The sequence below is a fragment of the Salvelinus alpinus genome, chromosome 29 (genome assembly GCF_045679555.1).
Source record: "Salvelinus alpinus chromosome 29, SLU_Salpinus.1, whole genome shotgun sequence".
Classification (NCBI taxonomy): Eukaryota; Metazoa; Chordata; class Actinopteri; order Salmoniformes; family Salmonidae; genus Salvelinus; species Salvelinus alpinus.
This window is the reverse complement of record NC_092114.1, coordinates 44471319-44495828: the sequence shown is the minus strand read 5'-3', so window position 1 is coordinate 44495828 and position 24510 is coordinate 44471319. Positions and strand designations below refer to the sequence as shown.

The following is a 24510-nucleotide window of genomic DNA, read 5'->3' as shown; positions in this document are numbered from 1 at the left end:
AATAGCCGAATCCACTAATTTGAAGCGGTGTCCACATACGTTTGTATACACCGAGTGAACACCTTCCTAATATTGAGTTGCACACCCTTTTGCCCTCAGAACAGCCTCAATTCGTTGGGGCATGGACTCAACAAGGTGTCTAAAGCATTCCACAGGGATGCTGGCCCATGTTGACTCCAATGCTTCGTAGAGTTGTGTCAAGTTGGCTGGATGTCCTTTGGGTGGTGGACCATGCTTGAAACAGACGGGAAACTGTTGAACGTGAAAAACCCAGCAGTGTTGCAGTTCTTGACATGCTCAAACCGATGTGTCTGGCACCTACTATCATACCCCGTTCAAAGGCACTTAAATATTTTGTCTTGCCCATTCACCCTCAGAATGGCACACATACACAATCCATGTCTCAATTGTCTCAAGGCTTAAAAATCCTTCTTTAACCCGTCATCTACACTGATTGAAGTGGATTTTCACCTGGATTCACCTGGTCAGTCTGTCATGGAAATAACAGTACACTGTTTTGTACACTCAGCATCCAACATTGCAGAACCAATTTTAGTTTTGTAAACTATATAAAGTTTATCATTTTAATTTAGAAAATAAAGACAAATGGCATGGACAAAATGATCGGCATCCCGGAGCTAGTACTTGGTTGCACAGCCTTTGGCCAAGATGACTGCAGACGTTCTTGCAGCCATCAATGAGCTTGCTGCACCTTTTACGGGTCATTTGTCCTACTTTTTAGCAGCAAACTGCTCTAATTCTTCGATATTTGAGGCGGTGCCCTCCACCAACTGCTGTTTACAGATCTCGCCATAAGTTTCAGATGTGATTAAGATCTGGCCTCTTCTCTCGCCACTCCATTACGGTCCATCGTCTCTCTTGAACCATCCCTGGGTGCTTTTGGATGCGTGTTTTGGTGTCGTCGTCCTGCTGGAAGACCCAAAACCTTCAATGGAGACCCAATTTTTGGACACCGGGTTGAACATTGCACTCCAAAACACCTGCAGGTTCATTGTGCTTTGTGCACGTTCAAGGCCCCCAGTACCAGAGTCAGCGAAGCAACCCCACAGCATTATCAAACCTCCCCATCTTTGATTGTAGGGAGGGTGTTCTATTCATTGTATGCTTCTAAAAGCTCCAACAAATCATCCTTAACCGCCTGTCTATGCCAGCATGGGATTCAAACTCAAATGAGCGATACTCAGAACGAGGTGAAGTAAGTACGTAGTATATCGTTTGTTTGCAAATGTTGTCAAGCATGGGATTCAACGTTCACTCGAGCGATACTCACAACGTGGTCAAGTACTTTATATTGTTTCGTGGCAAACGTTGTCTTTACAGACATTAAGTAATGGAAGATTACAGAACCACACTTGTACTTATAACAAGACCACAAGCTGCCACCCTTAATTCATGTTTCTCTCCAAACCAGCAGTCTCTAGTTGTCATGACCCAACCTTCCAGTTCAGCTCTCTTCTACACACACTGCTATATATATATACACACAGGGGATAAAGACTATCCAGGTCTGGGAAGACAAATAGTCACGGTGGATGACACTGGGACTGAGAGAGTTACGTGCCAACGTTACAACCCTCCCAACCCCACTCTATGGCTTTATATTTAGCATGCTATTTGCACACGTAGGAGTCTCTAGCGAGACTCTTAATGGAGAAAACGTCTCTGAGACATCTGTGTGTTTATACTCGGGAATTACGGAGGAGCGACGCCAAACAATGCTGCTCTGGAAAAAGACGAGACGTCTTTAAGTTGTTTAAGTCTGTCCCGACTGTATATTCACAATAGGACAGTCATGCAGAGCAGTGACAGTTATAGCTGGGAGGATACGCCATGATATGAGACCTGTTGCCATAGTGGCGAGTCGGGCGACTCAACTCTTACACTGACTGGATTAAACAGGCCCTCAAGGGATGGAAAATAAGGGATGGAAAATGTGCAGTCGATTAAAACCCCCTTCAGGTTTCATCTTAGGACTGAATGAAAAAAAAAGGTTTGCAATGGAAAAAGTGGACAAAGAAATATCACAGAACCAGTGTTCAACAGAATACTTTTTTATTACTGTTGGCCAAAAATCTACTGGCCTGAACAGAATTTCTACAGGCCCGGACATTGTGTAGTTAAAATGCATTGCCCAAGCAGGGCCTATAGGTTGGCAGGCTTCCTCTCTATATTCAGCTAGCAATGTATCAAAACGCTGTGTAATAGAATCTAGCGATATAATTATTTAAAATTGCATGAATTGGGAAAGGGGGATACCTAGTCAGTCATACAACTGAATGCATTCAACTGAAATGTGTCTTCTGCATTAAACCCATCCTCTCTGAATCAGAGAGGTGCGGGGGGGGGGGGGGGGGCTGCCATAATCAGCATCCTTGTCTTCGGCAACCAGTGGGTTAACTGCCTTGCTCAGGGGCAGAACAACAGATTTTTACCTCGTCAACTCAGGGATTCAATCCAGCAACCTTTCGGTTAGTGGCCAAACGCTCTAACCACTAGCCTACCCGTCGCTCTAACCACTAGGCTACCTGCCGCATTCACTTTGTTTCATTTTGAGAATATTTTTTTTACATCTCAAAATAGGACAGTGCCCCTTTAAGACGACTGTGTTTCAAAAGAGAAGCTATTGATCTGGCCACAGTAGGCTAGCCAAGACAAATGCTAGGTGTCTTTTTGTAGCTTTCTTTGTGCAGACTATCAACAGTAGCCTGTATCAACTGTATCAACTGTAGGTTCATGCTCTACAACATTCGCAGAGTACGACCCTGCCTCACGCAGGAAGCGGCGCAGGTCCTAATCCAGGCACTTGTCATCTCCCGTCTGGATTACTGCAACTCGCTGTTGGCTGGGCTCCCTGCCTGTGCCATTAAACCCCTACAACTCATCCAGAACGCCGCAGCCCGTCTGGTGTTCAACTTTCCCAAGTTCTCTCACGTCACCCCGCTCCTCCGCTCTCTCCACTGGCTTCCAGTTGAAGCTCGCATCCGCTACAAGACCATGGTGCTTGCCTACGGAGCTGTGAGGGGAACGGCACCTCCGTACCTTCAGGCTCTGATCAGGCCCTACACCCAAACAAGGGCACTGCGTTCATCCACCTCTGGCCTGCTCGCCTCCCTACCTCTGAGGAAGTACAGTTCCCGCTCAGCCCAGTCAAAACTGTTCGCTGCTCTGGCACCCCAATGGTGGAACAAACTCCCTCACGACGCCAGGTCAGCGGAGTCAATCACCACCTTCCGGAGACACCTGAAACCCCACCTCTTTAAGGAATACCTAGGATAGGATAAAGTAATCCTTCTAACCCCCCCCCCCCTTAAAAGAGTTAGATGCACTATTGTAAAGTGGTTGTTCCACTGGATATCATAAGGTGAATGCACCAATTTGTAAGTCGCTCTGGATAAGAGCGTCTGCTAAATGACTTAAATGTAAATGTAGCCAGCATATTGCTAGCATCTTCACTATTGAAGGTTGACGTTTGTAAATCAATTTCCCTAAAGTAAATGGATTGGTGAGCTCTTCTTTTTACTCTGGACGGCTCGCGTGTGCCGCGTGAGCAGATCAACTTATGTACTGCTCGAGAAGTTGTGAGTCGCGGTCAGCGTGGTTGAATGATTTCTCAAATACAAAACAACAAAAATCTGTTGTTCATATTTCTCAAATACAAACAGCATGACTTTTCCGCGTGTAGTCTTCAATGGTGTTCAAGACTGCAACACGGCAGGTAATTTAGAGCCATTTTATGGGCTCTAAACCAACCATGCTATTTATTTTTATTTTTTCTCGCATTGTTTGTAACTTATTTTGTACATAATGTTGCTGCTTACCATCTCTTATGACCGAAAAGAGCTTCTGGACATCAGAACAGAGATTACTCATCTTGAACTGGACAAAGATCAGGGTGCCTGGTAAGGAGCCGGCGACGAGTGGCTAATATGCCTTTGCCATCGGTACTATTGGCCAACGTACAATCGCTGGATAATAAGGTGGACGAACTACAAGCACGTATATCCTACCAATGGGACATTAAAAACAGGAATGTCTTATGTTTCACAGAGTCGTGGCTGAACGACGACATGAATAACATACAGCTGGCGGGTTATACACTGTATCGGCAGGATAGAACAGCAGCCTCTGGTAAGACAAGGGGTGGCGGTCTATGTAGATTTGTAAACAACAGCTGGTGCATGATATCTAAGGAAGTCTCAATGTTTTGCTCGCCTGAGGTAGAGTATCTCATGATAAGCTGTAGACCACACTATTTACCAAGAGAGTTTTCATCTATATTATTCGTAGCTGTCTATTTACCACCACAAACCAATACTGGCACTAAGTCCGCACTCAATGAGCTGTATACGGCCATAAGCAAACAGGAAAATGCTCATCCAGAGGCAGCGCTCCTAGTGGCCAGGGACTTTAATGCAGGGAAACACATCCGTTTTACGTAATTTCTACCAGCATTTTAAATGTGCAACCAGAGGGAAAAAAACTCTAGACCACCTTTACTCCACACACAGAGACACGTACAAAGCTCTCCCTCGCCATCCGTTTGGCAAATCTGACCATATTCTATCCTCCTGATTCCTGCTTACAAGTAAAATATAAAGCAGGAAGCACCAGTGACTCTGTCAATGAAAAAGTGGTCAGATGAAGCAGATGCTAAGCTACAGGATTGATTTGCTAGCACAAACTGGAATATGTTCCGGGAATCTTCCGATGGCATTGAGGAGTACACCACATCAGTCACTGGCTTCATCAATATGTGCATCGATGACGTCATCCCCACAGTGACTGTACGTACATACCCCAACCAGAAGTCATGGATTACAGGCAACATCCGCACTGAGCTAAAGGGTAGAGCTGCCGCATTCAAGAAGCGGGACTCTAACCTGGAAGCTTATAAGAAATCACGCTATGCCCTCCGACGAACCATCATACAGGCAAAGCGTCAATACAGTACTAAGATCGAATCGTACTACACTGGCTCCAAAACTCGTCGGATGTGGCAGGGCTTGCAAACTATTACAGACTACAGGAGGTCAGAGAACTGGCCGTGTGGTGCCAGGACAACAACCTCTCCCTCAACGGGATCAAGACAAAGGAGATGATTGTGGACTACAGGAAAAGGAGTACCGAGCACGCCCCCATTCTCATCGACGGGGCTATAGTGGAGCAGGTTGAGAGATTCAAGTTCCTTGGTGTCCACATCACCAACAAACTAACATGGTCCAAGCACACCAAGACAGTCGTGAAGAGGGCACGACAAAACCTATATTCCCTCAGGATACTGAAAAGATTTGGCATGGGTCCTCAGATCCTCAAAAGGTTCTACAGCTGCACCATCGAGAGCATCTTGACTGGTTGCATCACTGCCTGGTATGGCAACTGCTCGGCCTCCAACCGCAAGGGACTGCAGAGGGTAGAGTGTACAGCCCAGTACATCACTGCCATCCAGGTGCTAGAACGATGCTAGAACGAGGAGCGGAACCGGAACGACGAGTTCCACCCTCTCTCTTTGCAAGTCACGGGCTGAATTTTCCCTTACCATTCCCTTACCTACGAGATCCTGACTTGTCAGTGACGGAAATAACCAGTGACGGAAAACCCTAACACCAGAACTACTGCTCCCTGCTATCCCACACATCCCATTCCTTCCCAACAGATTCTAAGGTACCAGTTATGTTTCCCTAGATCTGTCCATTAGAGATTACATAGCAGGTAAATGTCAACTGGAACGCCAAAATGCACTGAGAAGTTACTGGCCCGGTCAGCCCAGTGACTGAGGAGATCCACTGGCTCGACATGTTTTTACCGGCCCCGCCGCAGCGGGCCATTGTTAATGTCGGACCCTGCAGAACTATGGTATGGTAAATTATGAAACACATTCTCGAGGGGAGCCATGCACACACACTGAGCAGAGAGAAGTGGAGGGACCAAGCCAAGCAAGGTGGGGTTAGTGTGGAAGGGCTGGATGAAGAAAGGTGGAGACAGAGGGAGAAAGGAACGTGAACAATAAATAGCCTAGGAATGGCGCGAGATATGAGAGAAAAGGCGAGAGTGCAGACAAATGTATTTGATAAGACTAAACTAGAGAAACACAGACAGAGAGGTATGCAAGAAAAGAACAAGGTAGAGGGAAACAGTGTGAGGTCTTGTTGAGTTAATAGAGGAGGGGTATAAAAAGTGAACCTTGCTGGGGGGTTTGTCATGGATTTGTAGTCGGGTAGGGAAGGAAGGCACAGCCAGCATGCTGGTGCTAGTGTTCTCTGTTCAAGCCGTGACTCACACTGGCAGGCTACACAGATATTTGCCTTCTAAGGGCAGCTGCTGGAGCCCTTTAGTCTGCAGCGACGGTTGCCGATTGGTATACGCCTCCTCATCCTTTGTAATGTCGGTGGGTGGCGACTCGTCGTCCTCAGGCGGTGACACCACCACCTCCGGGATGGCCTGGGGGACCGGAGCGGGGCCAGGGGCGCGGGGAGGGTCTGGGGAGCGGCGGGGAGTAGGGGGGGTGTTCTGGGGGGTGGTGAGGGGCGAGGGTCCGGGGGAGGGCCCCCCAGCGGAGGTGGAGGAAGAGGAGTTAGGCAGGAGGAGGTTGAGGAGGACGGAGACCCGGGACTCTCGCCTCTGGGACAGGTTGGAGACGGAGGCCCCCGGCTTCAGGGAGTGGCGGGAGGCAGAGAGGCCCTCCCCTGGAGCGGCGGGAAGACACAACAACAAAGAAGAGAAAAGAGGGAGAGAAGAACGGGAGGAGGGAGGAAAAGGGGGGGGTGGTAAAAGGAGGAACATATGAGGGAGAATGTCATCAGAGAGGTGGTTTTAGGGGTGCATTCTCTGGGGGCAGAGAGAGAAGGTGGTGGGAGCTTGGGAGGAGTGTGGTTAGAGAGAGACAGAGGCGTCGAGAGGTTCTTGCAGGGGAAAGGTGAGGTGTCCACAACAGACCAATAGGCTTGTCCACTCACCAATCACACAGTGACAGACTGAGGGGGAGCATTTTGGGTAGAGAGATGCTTGCAAGCAGGAGAAGAGGTGTGGGCTGGTTAGCATAGTGTCAGGGTACAGTATATTGTGCATACAAATACAGAACCACACACAAACCAGACATATTTCATATCTGTCCAAGCCGTGCAATAATTGATTGTGTAGCACATGAATATATGACATTTCACACGTATTTTATACCCAGGCAACATTGCATTCAATGCATTCAATAGAACAAAATGTGACAGTAGGACAGAGACCACTACAACTGTAGCACGGGCTCGTTATTTCAGTCACATAAAATAGTCACACACCATACTCATCGTACACATCACACCCTCAGGTCATGCTCAGCAAACGAAACATTTCAAACTGCAAGAAGAGCATCACCCCGACCATTCCGACATAGAGTAGAAGCCATTGTTAATTCTGAGGCCAAACCCTGAGCCAGGCCAGCCACACGCACCATCCGCACCCAGATGTATCTTTTACCGTGGGGGGGAAGGGGTAGTAGTTGTCTCTATGAGGCTTATGCCCTCATTGTAGCGTCTACTCACTTCATTAGTTTGACACCTCCTGAACTGCCATGGTGGATTTGGTCTTGTGTGGCTCAGTTGGTAAGACCGTGGCGCCTAGCAACGCCAGGGTCGTGGGTTCAAATCCCGCTGGGGCCACACATACTAAAATGTATGCACTCACTGTACTGTAAGTCACTTTGAATAAAAGTGCCGGCTACACGGCATACATTACATACATGATTGTTGTGGTCATAGCATCTCCAAACATACACTCTTAGGGAAAAGGGTTCCAAAAGAGGGTTCTACATGGACCCCAAAAGGGTTCTACCCGGAACCAAAAAGGGTTCTCCTATGGGGACAGCCGAAGAACCCTTTTGGAAGGCTTTTTCCTAAGAGTGTGTGGGAGATGCTGTCACCTTTCCTTTTTTGGAATACCAAGGATTGCAAAGATTATGTGAACCCCCTCGAGGCTTGAGGAAAAGGAAATGGACTGTGCGTGGTGCAGGGGATCTCACCGTGTCTCTCAAGCAACAACGGGTCTGAATGTTTCTTGCCTATGTCTGCGATTGAGCGCACCAGCGGGATGCGGTTGCTGAGCTTCCTCTCGTTCTGGTGGTGGTGTCTCTTCAACATGGCCTCACGCACCTTCTGACACAGCTCCTCCTGCAGCTGGCCTGACGCCACCATGCTGTCAATCAGCATGTCTGGACACACACATGTAAACACACACACGTACGCATTGTATTGCCTTGTAACGTTGTTCATTTGGAGGTTCACACCACTGGTACACACACACTTGCACATGAGCTTGCACGCGCACACACACACGCACGCACGCACGCACACACACACACACACACACACACACACACACACACACACACACACACACACACGCACACACACACACACACACGAATTCAGTTTCACCTTATTCAACCAACTTTTCATTATTGCCTTGTTTATCATTTGCACACCCAAATCGAAATAATCAAATAGCATGCACATGAGCATACACACACGCACACACACACACACAAACTCTTCTGATATGAATATACCTGCAATCTCCTCGATACAGGTGGCCCTCATGTCTAGCATGACGGTTCCGTTGAGGATGCAGCTCCTCAGCTCAAACAGGCTATGTAGAGACAGGGTGGCCACGTAAGGTTTGCTCCAACGCTCCCCTCCATCTTCCACGTCCTCCTCAAACTTCAGCCACCTAAACACGCACGCGCACAGACAAGCACATACCAATAAAAAAAATTGAAATCAAATTTCCCCAATGCTGACTAAGAACAGCTTGACCAGAGGTCAAGACCAGGCCTGGACATATCAGACAATTTGCATTCCCTTGAGTGGTTCACTTTTGAGAGGTAATGGGAAAAGTTTGATAACGTTTTTCCGGCTTTTACCTCCTGTCAGCCTGAAACCAGTTTCAACCAGTTTTTTTAAGAGAGGTAAATTGCTGTGTATTTGTGTCTGAGCCGTGAGCGTAGGCTGACATTGTCTGGGATGGTGATATTGCCATGGCTATGGAGGATGACTAAGATAGATTGACTCACAGCCAGACTTGTAGGCAGTAGAGCTCTGTCAATCTTACCCATTACTCATGATAACACATTGCCACTCACACACAAGACGCGTCACTATCTCATAGTTCTCTGTTCCCCAGCCCCCGCAAGACAATTTCAAGGGGGTTATAAAAGGCCACAGTTTACCAGCCTACCGTTTTGGCCATTAAAAAGTTGGTTTCCCTGAATATTTTACCACAGTCAAGAAGACGACTTCAACATTCTCAAGACGCAAAGCTAAACTCATCGACGTTTCATGGAAAACCTACGGTAGCAATAAAGTGCCGCTGAATTTAGACCTGAACGAACAAAGAACAAAGAATGACATGATGAAGTCACATGGACCCTGGAGTGTGGAGGCTGGACCCTGGGCTGGGCTGTGAACTACCTGGCTGTCTCCTTCCACTCGGTGGCGCTCCCGTCCCTGAAGGACAGCTCGTCCAGCTCGGTGAACAGGTCGTGGGGGACGTGCTCCACGTCGTCATCTTCCGTACCCAGGATGAACTGCACCCGCTGGGAGGGCGTGTCTAGAGGGGGAGGGGGGAGGGGAGAAGACAGAGATATAGAGACGAGGACTGGAGGAGCGCGTGCAAGGAGCAGGATCCACCGCTTAGCTTCTGAATGGACTGCTGTGAATTCCCGTAGACGCACACACACACACACACACACATACACACTCCCCCTCCATCAGTGTCACTGCTTGCTCCTGGAGGCCTGGGTTTGCCTTTAAGAGTGACGTTCCATTCACAGCATGCACACTCTCTCTAAACGAACGGACAGATAGATAGGTCTCCATGTTTCTGCCTCCATTTGAAGAGCTCAGCCAAACACTCACAGATGCCTGAGAGACTTTGCCAGGTACCCTGGCTACTACAGGTTTCTGTTTCTGCCTCTGGGAAGCATGATACAACACACTATTCAAATTGAGAATAATAATCCAAGTTATTTGGGAGAATGCTTGAGGGTAGCAGCTGGGGTGGGAGTTGTTTTGAGTTGATGTGATTCCAATACGCTATGATTATGTCTAGTGCTACACTACTGACTCGTTATCCAAATTAGCCCATGGTAGCCTACTACAGAAACACATTATTTACATAAGTATGCAAACCCTTTGATATGAGACTAGAAATTGAGCTCAGGTGCATCGTGTTTCCATTGATCATCCTTGAGATGTTTCTATAACTTGATTGGAGTCCACCTGTCGTAAATTCAATTGATTGGACATGATTTGGAAAGACACACACTTGTCTATATAAGGTCCCAAAGTTGACAGTGCATGTCAGAGCAAAAACCAAGCCATGAGGTCGAAAGAATTGTCCGTAGAGTTCCGAGACAGGATTGAGTTGAGGCACAGATCTGGGGAAGGGTACCAAAAAATGCCTGCAGCATTGAAGGTCCCCAAGAACACAGTGGCCTCCATCATTCTTAAATGGAAGAAGTTTGGAACTGTCATGTCTACTCCCGCTCCCCCTCTCCGGCGCTCGACTTCGCCAGATTATTCATTATTACACACACCTGCCACCATCGTTACGCGCACATGAGACTCACCTGGACTCCATCACATTCCTGATTACCTCCCCTATATCTGTCACTCCCTTTGGTTCTTTCCCCTTTTATTGATTCTGTTCCTGTGTTTTATGTCGGTACGCTACTCGTGTTTCTTGTTTTATTGATTATTAAATTCACTCCCTGTACTTGTTTCCCGACTCCTAGCGTACACGTTACAGGAACCAACCAGACTCTTCCTAGAGCTGGCCGCCCGGCCAAACTGAGCAATCGGGGTGGGCCTTGGACAGGGAGGCAACCAAGAACCTGATGGTCACTCTGACAGAGCTCCAGAGTTCCTCTGTGGAGATGGGAGAACCTTCCAGGAGGACAACTATCTCTGCAGCACTCCACCAATCAGGTCTTTAAGGTAGAGTGGCTAGACGGAAGCCACTCCTCTGAAAAAATAGGCACATGACAGATCACCTGGACTTTGCCAAAAAGCACTTAATGGACTCAGACCATAAGAAACAAGATTCTCTGGTCTGATGAAACTAAGATTGAACTCTTTGGCCTGAATGCCAAGTGTCACATCTGGAAGAAACCTGGCATCATCCCTACGGTGAAACATGGTGGTGGCAGCATCATGCTGTGGGGATGTTTTTCTGCGGCAGGGACTGAGAGACTAGTCAGGACTGAGAGAAAGATGACCGGAGCAAAGTACAGAGAGATCCTTGGTGAAAACCTGCTCCAGAGCGCTCAGTACCTCAGACTGGGGCAAAGGTTGACCTTCCAACAGGACAACGACCCTAAGCACACAGCCTAGGGTCTGAATACTTATGTAAAAGTGATATTTCAGTTGTTTTAAAAAAATATATAAATTAGCAACATTTTCTAAAAACTTGTTTTTGCTTTGTCATTATGGGGTGTGTGTAGACTGATGAGGGAAGAAAACAATTTAACCCATTTTTAACGTAACAAAATGTGGAAAAAGTCAAGGGGTCTGAATACTTTCCTGAATGCACTATATGTGCCACCACATATTTATTCAATTGCATGAGGAGATGAACGAGGACCACCACGGAAGGTAGAATAGAAGTTAATTGTGAAAAAAAAAAAAAGACACTACATTAACCTATTAAATTGTTGTCAGCATATATAGTATCTGACTTTCTTCCTTTTTTTTACTATTGCTTTAGTCAGCTAATGGGTAAAAATGGTTAACTTATTAAATTGTTGTCAGCATATAAAGTGTCTGACTTCATAAATGTATTACACCGTTTCCTATTCCTTTAGTCAGCACCTCTACGAACATTTCTAACAGTCAGCTTTCTACTGGACTTTAAGGTAGAAGTTGGTTACCATAAGTGGGGTCCTCGCGGTCCTCCTCTTCGTGGTCCTCCTCCCGCTCCCGCCTCTTGCGGTGGTGTTTGTGGCCTCTGCGATGGTGCCTGCGTTTGCTCTCCCGGCCCAGGGGCACATGGACCCCGACGTAGACCGCCCTGTGGCCTAAGACAAACCAGACGAGACCAGAGAGAGATTTACCTGGTTTTCATTTTCTCTGAATAACCTACTTAGATAGGGAAGGAAAAGACCATCACTTTTTTTCACATTTGTTTATTTCTGCTGTTACTTTTTTCCACAATCCCTCATTATAGTTTCTGTTCCACTGGATTGTTAGATTGTTGCTCTGAAATGCAAATGTCCTAGTTTCTGTGCCAATAGTCACGTTGGAGGAGGAGTCGATGCACTTTGAATTGTGAGATACTCTCAAGTTAGGGAATAACGAAAATAAGACATGAGGGGAGAAGAGAAAGGAAAGGATAAGAGAAAGACATGAGTCTATCAGATGAATATACAAAGAGAAAGAGATGAAGGGAAGGAGCCATAGAGTCTTTTAGAGGGATACAGAGACGGAGAATACAAGAACAGAACAGGGGGGAGAGGGAAAAGATAACGAAGGGAGAGAGAGAGAGAGAGACACACGACAGATACAGCGAGGGAGGAATCGGAGATACGTGTGGCAATGATGCTGTGGCTAGCAGCATTCTCCAGACGTGAGCCTCAATTGACACTTCCTTTAACCCTCGAGTCTAAGTAGCCGTACTGCTATTAGCCCATAGCATTGAATAACAGATTCATACATGGAAAAATAGAAAATAGTGTCTGACTTTCTTCCTTTTTTCTTTTTTACTATTGCTTTAGTCAGCTAATGGGTAAAAATGGTTAACTTATTAAATTGTTGTCAGCATATAAAGTGTCTGACTTCATAAATGTATTACACCGTTTCCTATTCCTTTAGTCAGCACCTCTACGAATACTTCAAGAGGAAGTTTATTTTGAAGTGTGGGAGATATAGAAAAAAAAATACTTTGACACACATTTAAACCCTTTTTTAGGCACTAAACTACTTCAATATACACTGAGTGTACAACACAGTAACGACACCTTCCTTTTATTGAGTTGCCCTCAGAACAGCCTCAATTCATCAAGGCATGGACTCTACAAGGTGTCGAAAGAGTTCCACAGGGATGCTGGACCATGTTGTGTCAAGTTGGCTGTATGTCCTTTGGGTTGTGGACCATTCTTGATACACACAGGAAAGTTTTGAGCGTTAAAAACCCAGCGGCATTGCAGTTCTTGACACAAGCTGGTATGTCCACCATACCCTGTTCAAAGGCACTTAAGTCTTGCCCATTCACCCTCTGAATGGCACACATACATACACAAGCCATGTCTCAATTGTGTCAAGACTTAAACATCTTTCTTTAACCTGTCTCTCCCCTTCATCTAGACTGATTGAAGTGGATGTGACATCAATGAGGGATCATCATTTTCACCTGGATTCACTTGGTCAGTCTATGTCATGTTCTTAATGTTTTGTACAGTCAGTGTATACGTCCATTCATTTTTTTTAACTGGTACCGGGCTACCTTCAAGTCCTGTGACGCTTGTGGGGGTCGTAGAGCAAAACCACCGACATGTACGTGTTTCCATAGACATGTCATAATAGTTTGTAGGCTAAACCGTTCGGACACTACAGACGTTTTCGTGAGAAGACCGATTTACGGGATGTCTCATGGTCCGACAAAACACGGAAGGTCAATATCTCTAGCTTAAACAGACGGTTTTTAATGCGGATTCTTTTATTATGCTAATTTGATTTTAATCAAAAGGGTTAAACGCCTCTCCTCTGTCTGCCTCGTTCCCAGGAGACGGACCACAGAGGATCACTCTCAATCACAGCTGGCTCACTGCCAGCTCTGTTTCAAGGCAACACAGAGTTATTTTCTAAAATGAATATAACTCAAATATTGCCCTCATCCTGGAAAAATGCACTGTGAATGTTTTATTTTTTTTATATATTTTTTTTTAGGGGTGTGAATGTTTGTGAGCACGTACTGTGAATGTTTCATGTTTCAAATGACTCATCATACTGATTTGTATGACCCTAAATAGCCTACTGACTATTTAGTGCTCTCTTGGTCAACCATTCCGTATACTGCGCTGCAACCTCAAACGAAATATGCAGCCTTTTTCTGCCAGGGCCAGGTATTGGCATGTGTTGTCTTTGCTCAGTACCTAGTAATTAGAGATAATGACAGGTCCTGTTTGAAATCCCCTTGAATGTACAGCTCCGATCGAGAAAGCTAGCATCGTAACCTAGACAGCCGAGATACTCAGAGGCCATGTGGACAGCTAATCATGTCCTAATCTCCCAATGTGCGGCTAATCAAAGTTAGATAACCAGAGAATGTTTGCGGTAAGGAGACACCACCGTACTGTTATGTACTGTAGTTTTATGTGATATGACACTACAATACCACAGATGATACTATCCCAGCGGGCAAAACTGGTCCAAATCCTCCCATAACCAGTTTCTGGTTGCAATGACATCATTTCAGACGTTTTTTCCCCGCTGGCAAGGCATTTCATCCCATTGGAAATCCTTATTTGTAATTGAAACCAAAGCTCTAGGCTAATTCGGGAAAATTGTGACATAATTATACATCATTATTTTTTTATATAGCCCTACAGGTGTGTTTAAAAAAAAAAAACACACAAAGAGTCTCCAGCTGAACTTGAATAAAGCTGTACATGACAGATAAGTGCAATTACAGTTACAATATTCCTGTGGGCTCATGTACGCCTGGCTAATGAACATACCCTTCTGGGAAGCTACAGGAGTGGAGAGCCAGGCTGGGGCTGGCTTTAACCTTGCCAAGAACTCAGCGACACCTGTTCTTTCTATTCACAGCACGTCTCTAGGCCTATATGTGGACAGGAAGCGCCCACACAGAGACAACTAAACAGGCATGTAGACAACAGTAACAAAGGAAAACGCACATACTGTAGCTATACACACACACACACACTGACTGATACATGAGCCCACAGTTGGAGTCAATTCAATATCAATTCAGGAAGTAAATTGGAAGTGGAATTGACCCCCATCCTGACTGCTACACCACTCCAACACATTCCCCACAGGACTAGACATACACAACGTTACAGTAAGTGGGTAGGGCTGTACTGTAGGGTCTTACTCTCCAGCTCTTCCGTCTCATAGTTGGTGTGGGTGGTGGAGCTGGTCTTCCCGAGGTCAACGATGGCCTCCTCGTCAAGACCCTGAGAGACAGAGATGGAAAGAGGTGTCAGACCTTTAATGGACCAATAAACTGACAGTTGAAACCAAGACTGAGCCAGAGGCATATTGAAAACGACTTTAGAAGACTGCCAGAGTGGCATAACAGCACATCCAACCATTAGTCTAGGTTTACCACCGAAATCACCGACAAGATTGATGTCTGTCTGATATTCAGGGAACAACATGTGTATCAGCAGCTTTTGTTGCCTTCGCAGAGAACAAGCTGCTTTGACACACACGCCATTTCAGTGTGTTCGATTTGATTTCAGGATTCAGGAAAAATCAGGCTACTATAATATATTGTCTCCGGGAATAGGCATATTTGACAGTATTCCTGCACCTGGGCTAGGAAATGTTAGCCTGATCCCACCATCCAGAACACTGTGCTCTCGTTTCGTTTCACTTAACTGAATCCGTGTAGCAAAACAGAATACCAATCGCTCGTGAGATCAGGATGGTCCTAACGAAGTTTGGGGAAATGTAGCTTATCGGATAGGATGAAGATTTGTCACCCTCTGGAGGAAAGGTAATAGTACTTTATCACAAGGATGTTTCAGTGAGTCTTCGTGGGGAGATACACTAGGGCCCTCAAATTAAAATCTGGACCTCGAAGCCAGTTTCACTGCTTTAAAAAAAAAAAAATCCCTCTAATCAGGAACTGATTTAGACTTGGGATACTAGGTGGGTGTAATTCATGAATTATCAGGTAGAACAAGAACACCAGCAGGCTCCAGAACTTGCAGGGTATGATTTGAATAGCCCTACACTAGGGGATTAGGCATATATCGGCTTTAAGTATTCTTCATGGACCTGTACTGATACAGTACAAGCATAAGGTAACATAAATCACAGTTTGGCAAGAGTAAGTAAGTAGATGTATCATTTAGCATACATGTACTAATGCAGGGATGCAAAAAGCGGCATCCCAGAAATGGGGCAATTTAATAATAAAGTGTATTTGTTAAGGAACAGTTTCAAACATTGACACATTGAATTAGGCCTATCGTTAGTCAGGGCAAGCACATTTTTAAAAACTAAATCTCTATTTTGGGATGTAAATAGCATGCTATAGAAGTGTTCAGACACTTTTTTGTGATTTCACTTGGTTTTGAGAAACTTACCCCACCAGTGATCGACCTCCTCAGGCTCATTCGGCAGTATGTGGGCACGCAGAAAACACGAACAAAGCTCCAAAAACACCCAAATACGTCCTTTCAGAAACGGCAAAGCTTCCAGTATAGTGATGCAGGTCTTTAAATGTTGTACACAATGAAATTGTGGCATTCCAAACTATCCGCAATTATAGATTTTATTTTGTTGAACTCAAGCAATACTTTTTAGTGTGTAAGCATGTGTGTCCTTTCAGCAAATAGAGATTTTTTTTTTTTTTTTTTTAACACTGTCCTTTAAGCTTGCTCGAATTTGCAGCATCACTCCATAGATGGACTTTGAAATAATATAATATTAACCAGCACTGTCAGCAATGCTCAGTAACTGGCTTTTAACTTTGGGTAGTTACACACATCAGTTCCTAGATTGGCTTTAAAATAATGTCATATTAAACTGAGTCTCAGCGATATGTTGGTACGAGCAGCAACGCAGATATTCAAATGAGCGCGACGTAACACTTTGCTCTCACACAGGCACACAGAATATCTGCGCATGTGCAAGGGCGCGCTTCACGCTGCTACAACGTGATAGCTACAGGACCAAAGCAGTGGAGTTAGCCTCATGCTCAAACGGTCTTAGTGCAGTAGAACAGAGGAGGTTCTGCCTGAAGATGAAAGTTAATAGAAAAACTGTTGTAGGCCAGTTACAGTTGAAGTCGGAAGTTTACATACACTTAGGTTGGAGTCATTTTCAACCACTCCACAAATTTCTTGTTAACAAACTATAGTTTTGGCAAGTCGGTTAGGACATCCACTTTGTGCATGACACAAGTAATTTTTCCAATAATTGTTTACAGACAGATTATTTCAATTGACATCATTTGAGTCAATTGGAGGTGTACCTGTGGATGTATTTCAATGCCTACCTTCAAACTCAGTGTCTCTTTGCTTGACATCATGGGGAAAATCAAAAGAAATCCGCCAAGACCTGGAGGCGAACATAGCACAGCAGGCTATGCATCGGGAGCTGCTGGAGGAACAGCGTCAGCAGACCGCTCTCCTGCGAGCTGAACTCAGCCAGCTGACAGCCGCCCAGGCCAGCATAGCGGCAGGCGCAGCAGTCTCTCGTCCCAGGTTTATACTGAAGCTGACAGAGGCTGACGACATCAAGGCTTACCTCCCAAGCCTTCGAGAGGACGGCGGCTAGGGAGAAATGGACCCATGAGCAATGCGGCCAGCCTGCTAGCACCCTTCCTATCAGGCGCGGCACAGAAGACCTATCAGGATCTGACGGTTGACCAGGCGACGCATTACGAGGTGCTGAAAAAAGGAAATCCTGCGCCGGTATGGTTACACCCTGATTAACAGGGCACAAAGATTCCATGATTGGGCGTATGATCTTACAGCAACCCCCGATCACAAATGCATGATCTAATTAGGCTGGCCAAGAGCTGGCTAACTGCTGAACCCCTGACGCTCATGACATCGAGAAAGTGGTCATAGATACATTTATACGCTCTCTCCTGTTCTAAGTTAAAAGGTTATCCAGCCAAGCTAACCCGCAGAGTGAAGATCAGCTGGTAGAACTGGTGGAAGGACAACAGGTGGCCTTGGAGGTCCTGCGCAGTGGACAATCAAGAAGGCGGAACCCTCCACTCGACCAAAGGAGCAAAAAAGGAAGGAGGACCATGCTGGGAGCCCAGCCAAGGATGGGGGGGATGCCAACAGCTAGCTTCCCAAGACGATGCCCCTTCCTGAACCTGGACAGCAGGAAGTGCTCCAAGTGTGGCGAGCCGGGACACATCACCTGGGACTGTCCAAATCACGATGTCCCGAGGCCTTTGGCCTCAGCTAGTGAGGTAGCCACCGGGTGTCCTTGCGGCTTACTGAGGGCATACTGTGCTGAGGAGAGTGGTACTTCCCCTGTCACCCCGGTAAGAGCCAACAGAAAGGACACCACAGCACTTTTGGACTCCAGGAGTATGGTGACCCTGATCCAACCTGACTTCGCCCTGTCCCCGAACCTGACTGACACTGTGGCCATCACATGCATACACGGTGAGACTAAGGACTACCCTACCACACTCCTCCACCTACAGACCACAAAGGGACAACACACGGGAACAATGGGAGTCGTCCCAAACTTGCCTGTGCCGGTCCATATCGGAAGGGATTTCCTGATGTTCCGCCAACTGTGGACCAATATTTTTGGAGATGTGATGAACCGAGGGAACCAGAAGGGAGGAGGGAGGTGGGAGGGACACCAGAAGGAGGGATGCCCGGATGTGTGGATTCCAGGAAGTGGACCCCCAGGCATCAACCGATCCCCTCTCAGAGGGGGACTCTGAAGTCAGACTGGAGGGAGAGGTGGCGAGTCTGGAAGACATGTTCCCAATGGATCATGAGGTGGCACCAGAGCCCGTCTCTCTAGTGGGTCGGTTCGGCACGGCCCAACTGGAGGATCCCAACTTGGCCAGCGCTCTCTATCAGGTGACCGTAGTGGACGGAGAGCCCGTGGAGGGGGTAAGTCAGATAACCTACCCCCATTTCTCTATAAAGAAGAAGTTGCTATATCAGGTCGTGAAGAAGAATGACGAATGTCTGGAGTTGTTGTTGGTGCCCCATCCCTTTGTACCATCTGTCCTGCAGTTGGTGCACTCCCACCTTCTTGGGGCTCACCTAGGTGTGGGAAAGACCTTAGACAGGATCAAGGCACGATTTTACTGGCCAGGGGTGAAGAAAGCAGTGGAAGAATACTGCCGCAGTTGCCCAGAGTGCCAGCAGGTGGCTCTAAAAACCCCATTTTCGCAGTCCCTTAATTCCCCTACCCATTATTTCAGTTCCTTTCAGCAGGATCGCAATGGACCTGGTGGGACCTCTACCCAAGAGCAACCGAGGGCACCAATACGTTCTACTGATTGTGGATTATGCCACCAGGTACCCGGAAGCCATTCCCCTGCGCACCATGGCCACCAAGGGAATCGCACGTGAGTTGGTTATGCTGTTCTCCCGAGTAGGCGTTCCCGACAAGATATTGACTAACCAGGATTACCCCTGGAGAACGGAACGGACAACAAGAACGGCTTGTGGACTGTGAAGTAATTAGTGAAATCCCCCTTCTTTCCCAGTGTACAAAAATCCCGTAAACTTCCCATTTGCATTCTAGTTGTGCTACTGGTGCATGTTTTGTTATTGAACTTGGTGACGCAGAAACCCCACACCCTTGAGCCTGCTACAGCATCATTAAATATATTGAGGCAAAAATTACAGACAGTAATGTACAAATAGCTAAATCAAACTCAACTGGATGTACATTAAATTGATTTTAATATAATTTAAATACACTGCTCAAAAAAATAAAGGGAACACTTAAACAACACAATGTAACTCCAAGTCAATCACACTTCTGTGAAATCAAACTGTCCACTTAGGAAGCAACACTGATTGACAATACATTTCACCTGCTGTTGTGCAAATGGAATAGACAAAAGGTGGAAATTATAGGCAATTAGCAAGACACCCCCAAAAAAGGAGTGATTCTGCAGGTGGTGACCACAGACCACTTCTCAGTTCCTATGCTTCCTGGCTGATGTTTTGGTCACTTTTGAATGCTGGCGGTGCTCTCACTCTAGTGGTAGCATGAGACGGAGTCTACAACCCACACAAGTGGCTCAGGTACTGCAGTTCATCCAGGATGGCACATCAATGCGAGCTGTGGCAAAAAGGTTTGCTGTGTCTGTCAGCGTAGTGTCCAGAGCATGGAGGCGCTACCAGGAGACAGGCCAGTACATCAGGAGACGTGGAGGAGGCCAACAACCCAGAAGCAGGACCGCTACCTCCGCCTTTGTGCAAGGAGGTGCACTGCCAGCGCCCTGCAAAATGACCTCCAGCAGGCCACAAATGTGCATGTGTCTGCTCAAACGGTCAGAAACAGACTCCATGAGGGTGGTATGAGGGCCCGACGTCCACAGGTGGGGGTTGTGCTTACAGCCCAACCCCGTGCAGGACGTTTGGCATTTGCCAGAGAACACCAAGATTGGCAAATTCGCCACTGGCGCCCTGTGCTCTTCACAGATGATAGCAGGTTCACACTGAGCACATGAGCACATGTGACAGACGTGACAGAGTCTGGAGACGCCGTGGAGAACGTTCTGCTGCCTGCAACATCCTCCAGCATGACCGGTTTGGCGATGGGTCAGTCATGGTGTGGGGTGGCATTTCTTTGTGGGGCCGCACAGCCCTCCATGTGCTCGCCAGAGGTAGCCTGACTGCCATTAGGTACCGAGATGAGATCCTCAGACCCCTTGTGAGACCATATGCTGACACATGCACATTTGTGGCCTGCTGGAGGTCATTTTGCAGGGCTCTGGCAGTGCACCTCCTTGCACAAAGGCGGAGGTAGCGGTCCTGCTGCTGGGTTGTTGCCCTCCTACGGCCTCCTCCACGTCTCCTGATGTACTGGCCTGTCTCCTGGTAGCGCCTCCATGCTCTGGACACTACGCTGACAGACACAGCAAACCTTTTTGCCACAGCTCGCATTGATGTGCTATCCTGGATGAACTGCACTACCTGAGCCACTTGTGTGGGTTGTAGACTCCGTCTCATGATACCACTAGAGTGAGAGCACCGCCAGCATTCAAAAGTGACCAAAACATCAGCCAGGAAGCATAGGAACTGAGAAGGGGTCTGTGGTCACCACCTGCAGAATCACTCCTTTTTTGGGGGTGTCTTGCTAATTGCCTATAATTTCCACCTTTTGTCTATTCCATTTGCACAACAGCATGTGAAATGTATTGTCAATCAGTGTTGCTTCCTAAGTGGACAGTTTGATTTCACAGAAGTGTGATTGACTTGGAGTTACATTGTGTTGTTTAAGTGTTCCCTTTATTTTTTTGAGCAGTGTATATAGGTCTATATAGGGGTTGGAACAGTAATTCTATTCTGAACAGAACCACTATTCTTTTCGTTCCGTTCTACTGTTCCGACCTGCAAAATAAAGTTCGAACCCAAAAAGTACCGGTTTATATCGTTCCTTTTTAAACCTCTGAAATATATATTTTTTACATTTAGCTCGACATTATTTACTTCATCAATCAGTGCTGATAGAGCAGTTTAGGAGCGGGCAAGCTATAGTTGTTTACATGCACGATGTACAGACAAATGTAGGGCGAGATATGTGATTTTTGCAGGTGGGGAGAAAGAAAGAGAGGGTGGATGAGGAGGCTTGGAGGGTGGATGAGGAGGCTAGGAGGCTAGGCTTGAAGCGCTTGGCATCTTATGACATGCATTATTTGAATTAGGCCCACAGAATTATACCTACGGAGGACTGGCTTCTATGGAGGAACTTTGAATGTCTTTGAACTATCGACAGTTGGCTTAACGTTGGACTAGAGCGAAAGCAAGCTTGTGTGTGCAGAGCGGCACCAGAACTAAACATGTCTTACCTTTTTGTAGTTAATAAATCCAATGTGAAACATGATAACTATAGTATCCTTAACTAGCATTGAAAAAGTTCATCCATTCTTCTGTAATTAAAAATTCTCCCTAATTTCTGAATCACGCTTGTAATGTCAGTAGGCTACAGTATCCTATGCTTCAGAAGGGGAGAGGCAGGTAGCCCACACACGAACACACACACAAGGATTTTCAGCTGGCAGGCAGACACTGGAATACGTTTCTGAGTGACAAAGAGAGGGCTTTGTTGTGTTTTTTTGTGGGACTGAAAAAAATGCCCGGAAAGTAAAACAACGCTATTAATCGGTTCCCATGCTTTTAAAATATTGGTTCTGTTCCAAAACAGTATAAATCACTTTAGTTCTGATTCTGTTCCTCCAGTTTTTGGTTCTGTTTCCTGAACCGGTTCCAACCCCTGGGTCTATGTAGCCTATACTGTATTTATATTTTAATACAGTCATCTCGGTTTTCATTGAATAATCCTTTTATCATAAGCTTGTTATTAACAATTGCAAAGAAATCGGCATCTTTGTATTTGTAGTCATATTCATTCTGAAGTTATCAGCGGTCACAGAATGACAGATAAAATCAAGATGTTTATCTTTAGCGGAGATCTTCTGTGTATAAAGTGACACGGAAGGGCCAAACATTTTCTAACAACGCACTTAACTGTTCTGGCCTGGAAGGCAAACGGATTTGGTATATAACAAGCGTTTTCAAGAGCAATAGTTTTAGGAAACAGCTCGGAGATTTAACGATGCTCCTGTGAAGGTTCTAACGATTAACTTAGCCTTAAGGTGCTTTTGGGAAACAGGGCCTTGAACTATGATGCAGCAGAACATCTTTAATTTTTAATAAGGTGGCTTTGGAAAATAAATGAAATCACCAAGATGTCTGTTACAGGCTATGGTTACATTGAAACGCCACAAATAAAGCAATACTATGAGCCCAATGAAATTAAATAGCGTAATAGTCGTGATCGTGGCAATACATCAGAGCACTAGACAAAAGGACCATTTACACCGTTCCAAAATGTATTCATATTTCACGCCTTGTAGCAACAACACTGCCTAACAGAAACGTTCACACTTCATAGTGACAACCTCTTGGTCCCAAAGTCCAATTAAAACTTTTTATTTTATTTTTTATCAGTGCTATACTGATAATAATAATTACACTTGATATGTGACCAGAATCCAACCAAACCTAATACAACGCCTCTTAGCCCTCATTAGTGATGTTTCACAACATTCCCCTCTGTTTCCTTTGCCCCCCCCCCCCCCCCATGAGGACAGACAGACAGACAAGTCTCTCAATCTATTTCAGCCCCACATGAGGTATTGTGACTGGGAGAGGAGGCTATTTTTGACCTGCCTGAGCCTCCATAACGGATGCAAAAATACCACCGGGTGAACCACAACTCTGCTGGCTTAGGTCTAAAATACTGAGGAGTTTGGCTGGATTAAGTTGGACACGGGGACATGTTGTATGGCTAAAAGAGGGGGAAAGTAATGTTGCTGGAAGTAGAATTCTCTAGTGTTTCTGGCTTTTATTTCTGTAAAACCAGGAGTGCTGTCCACTGGACCGCTCAGTTATGGTTAAGAAAACATCAGAGCAGCACTTGTCTGTGCTTGCACTTGTCCAGTCCGTCATTACAGACAGGTTATTTCAGAAATTCTTAATACAATAGAAATAAGCCTATTAGGGCTGGGTGCTATACCGTATTTTACTAAATGCCGGTATTGATGCCGTGACTGTTTTTTTCTTCTTCTTTACCGTCTATAATGGTATTTCAATGTTTGTTTGTTAAATCGGATACACCAATCCGTTTTTATAGTTTACTCCGCTACTTGTGTCGTCTCTCTCTCTCACCAAACCCCGCCACCTGTCACTCAAGGAGCGCAGTTGTTGTTACTCGATCACAAGGTCATTTGCAGACAGTTCACTCAGAGTTACTGTACTGTCTTTGGTTCACTCTTTGGTCTGCATGGTCAATGGAGCAGATGCAACAATATGTTGATGACAACCATGCTGCCTTCCACTTTACTTCTTAATATAAATCCGCAAGTGTTCTATAATTACACTATTAGTTTGTGTATCTTACTGTCTGCAAACAGCTAGCTCGTCTTTTCTTAGCAAGTTATGGCTCGAATAAATCGTGTTAGCCGCTAATGCTTATCGCTAGCTAGCTACTAAATGTACTGAGTCAGAGCAAGCGTAGCTAGCTAATAAAGCCTGATACCAGTGCTGTTGTAGGCCTAAATCAGCATGTTGTTTTCTAAATGAGAGGGGAACAGGCAAAGCATGAATATGTTGGCTACATGAAGTAAGAGAAAACATTTAATGTAGCCAAAGATTATAGGGTCCCACACCCCTGGGAAACGCTGACCAACACTTTGCTTCCTACCCTGTCACAATAACGCATCCAAAAAGATCCTATTAGTATTCTAATTCCTAATTCTATGAATGCCTCCCTGGTTTTGCCATCCATTGTCATGTCAAACGGCACTGTATTCAAAGTGCCCAACATTTCACCCAAGTGTTTTGATCTAAATTGCAAGTCAAATCGCAAATGCAATATTTGGTCAAAAATAAGGTCTACATTTTACATGACAGTGTGGAAATTATCTCAAATGAGATTGTTTTATACTGTTCAATCAGAATGGGGAAAGACATCCTAGGGTCATGCCATATCGCCCAGCCCTAAGGCCTATATGGTACTTGGTTGG

The 24510-nt window shown here is 45.9% G+C and overlaps 1 protein-coding gene across 6 annotated transcripts in view; it reads right to left on the bottom strand.

Annotated features, from left to right (window-relative positions):
- LOC139559062 (sodium bicarbonate cotransporter 3-like) overlaps window positions 1-24510 on the bottom strand; it is a 68891-nt gene that overhangs the window by 20011 nt on the left and 24370 nt on the right. For 4 of the 6 annotated variants that reach the window (XM_071374719.1, XM_071374721.1, XM_071374722.1 and 1 more), the window contains exons 2-7: window positions 15118-15199; window positions 11933-12079; window positions 9474-9612; window positions 8573-8733; window positions 8027-8215; window positions 6324-6704 (exon numbers count right to left, since the gene is read on the bottom strand). In XM_071374719.1, coding sequence (XP_071230820.1) covers window positions 6324-6704; window positions 8027-8215; window positions 8573-8733; window positions 9474-9612; window positions 11933-12079; window positions 15118-15199 — 1099 coding nt within the window. The remainder of the gene's footprint in view (window positions 1-6323; window positions 6705-8026; window positions 8216-8572; window positions 8734-9473; window positions 9613-11932; window positions 12080-15117; window positions 15200-24510) is intronic. The other 2 variants (XM_071374724.1, XM_071374723.1) reach the window with 1 other exon arrangement.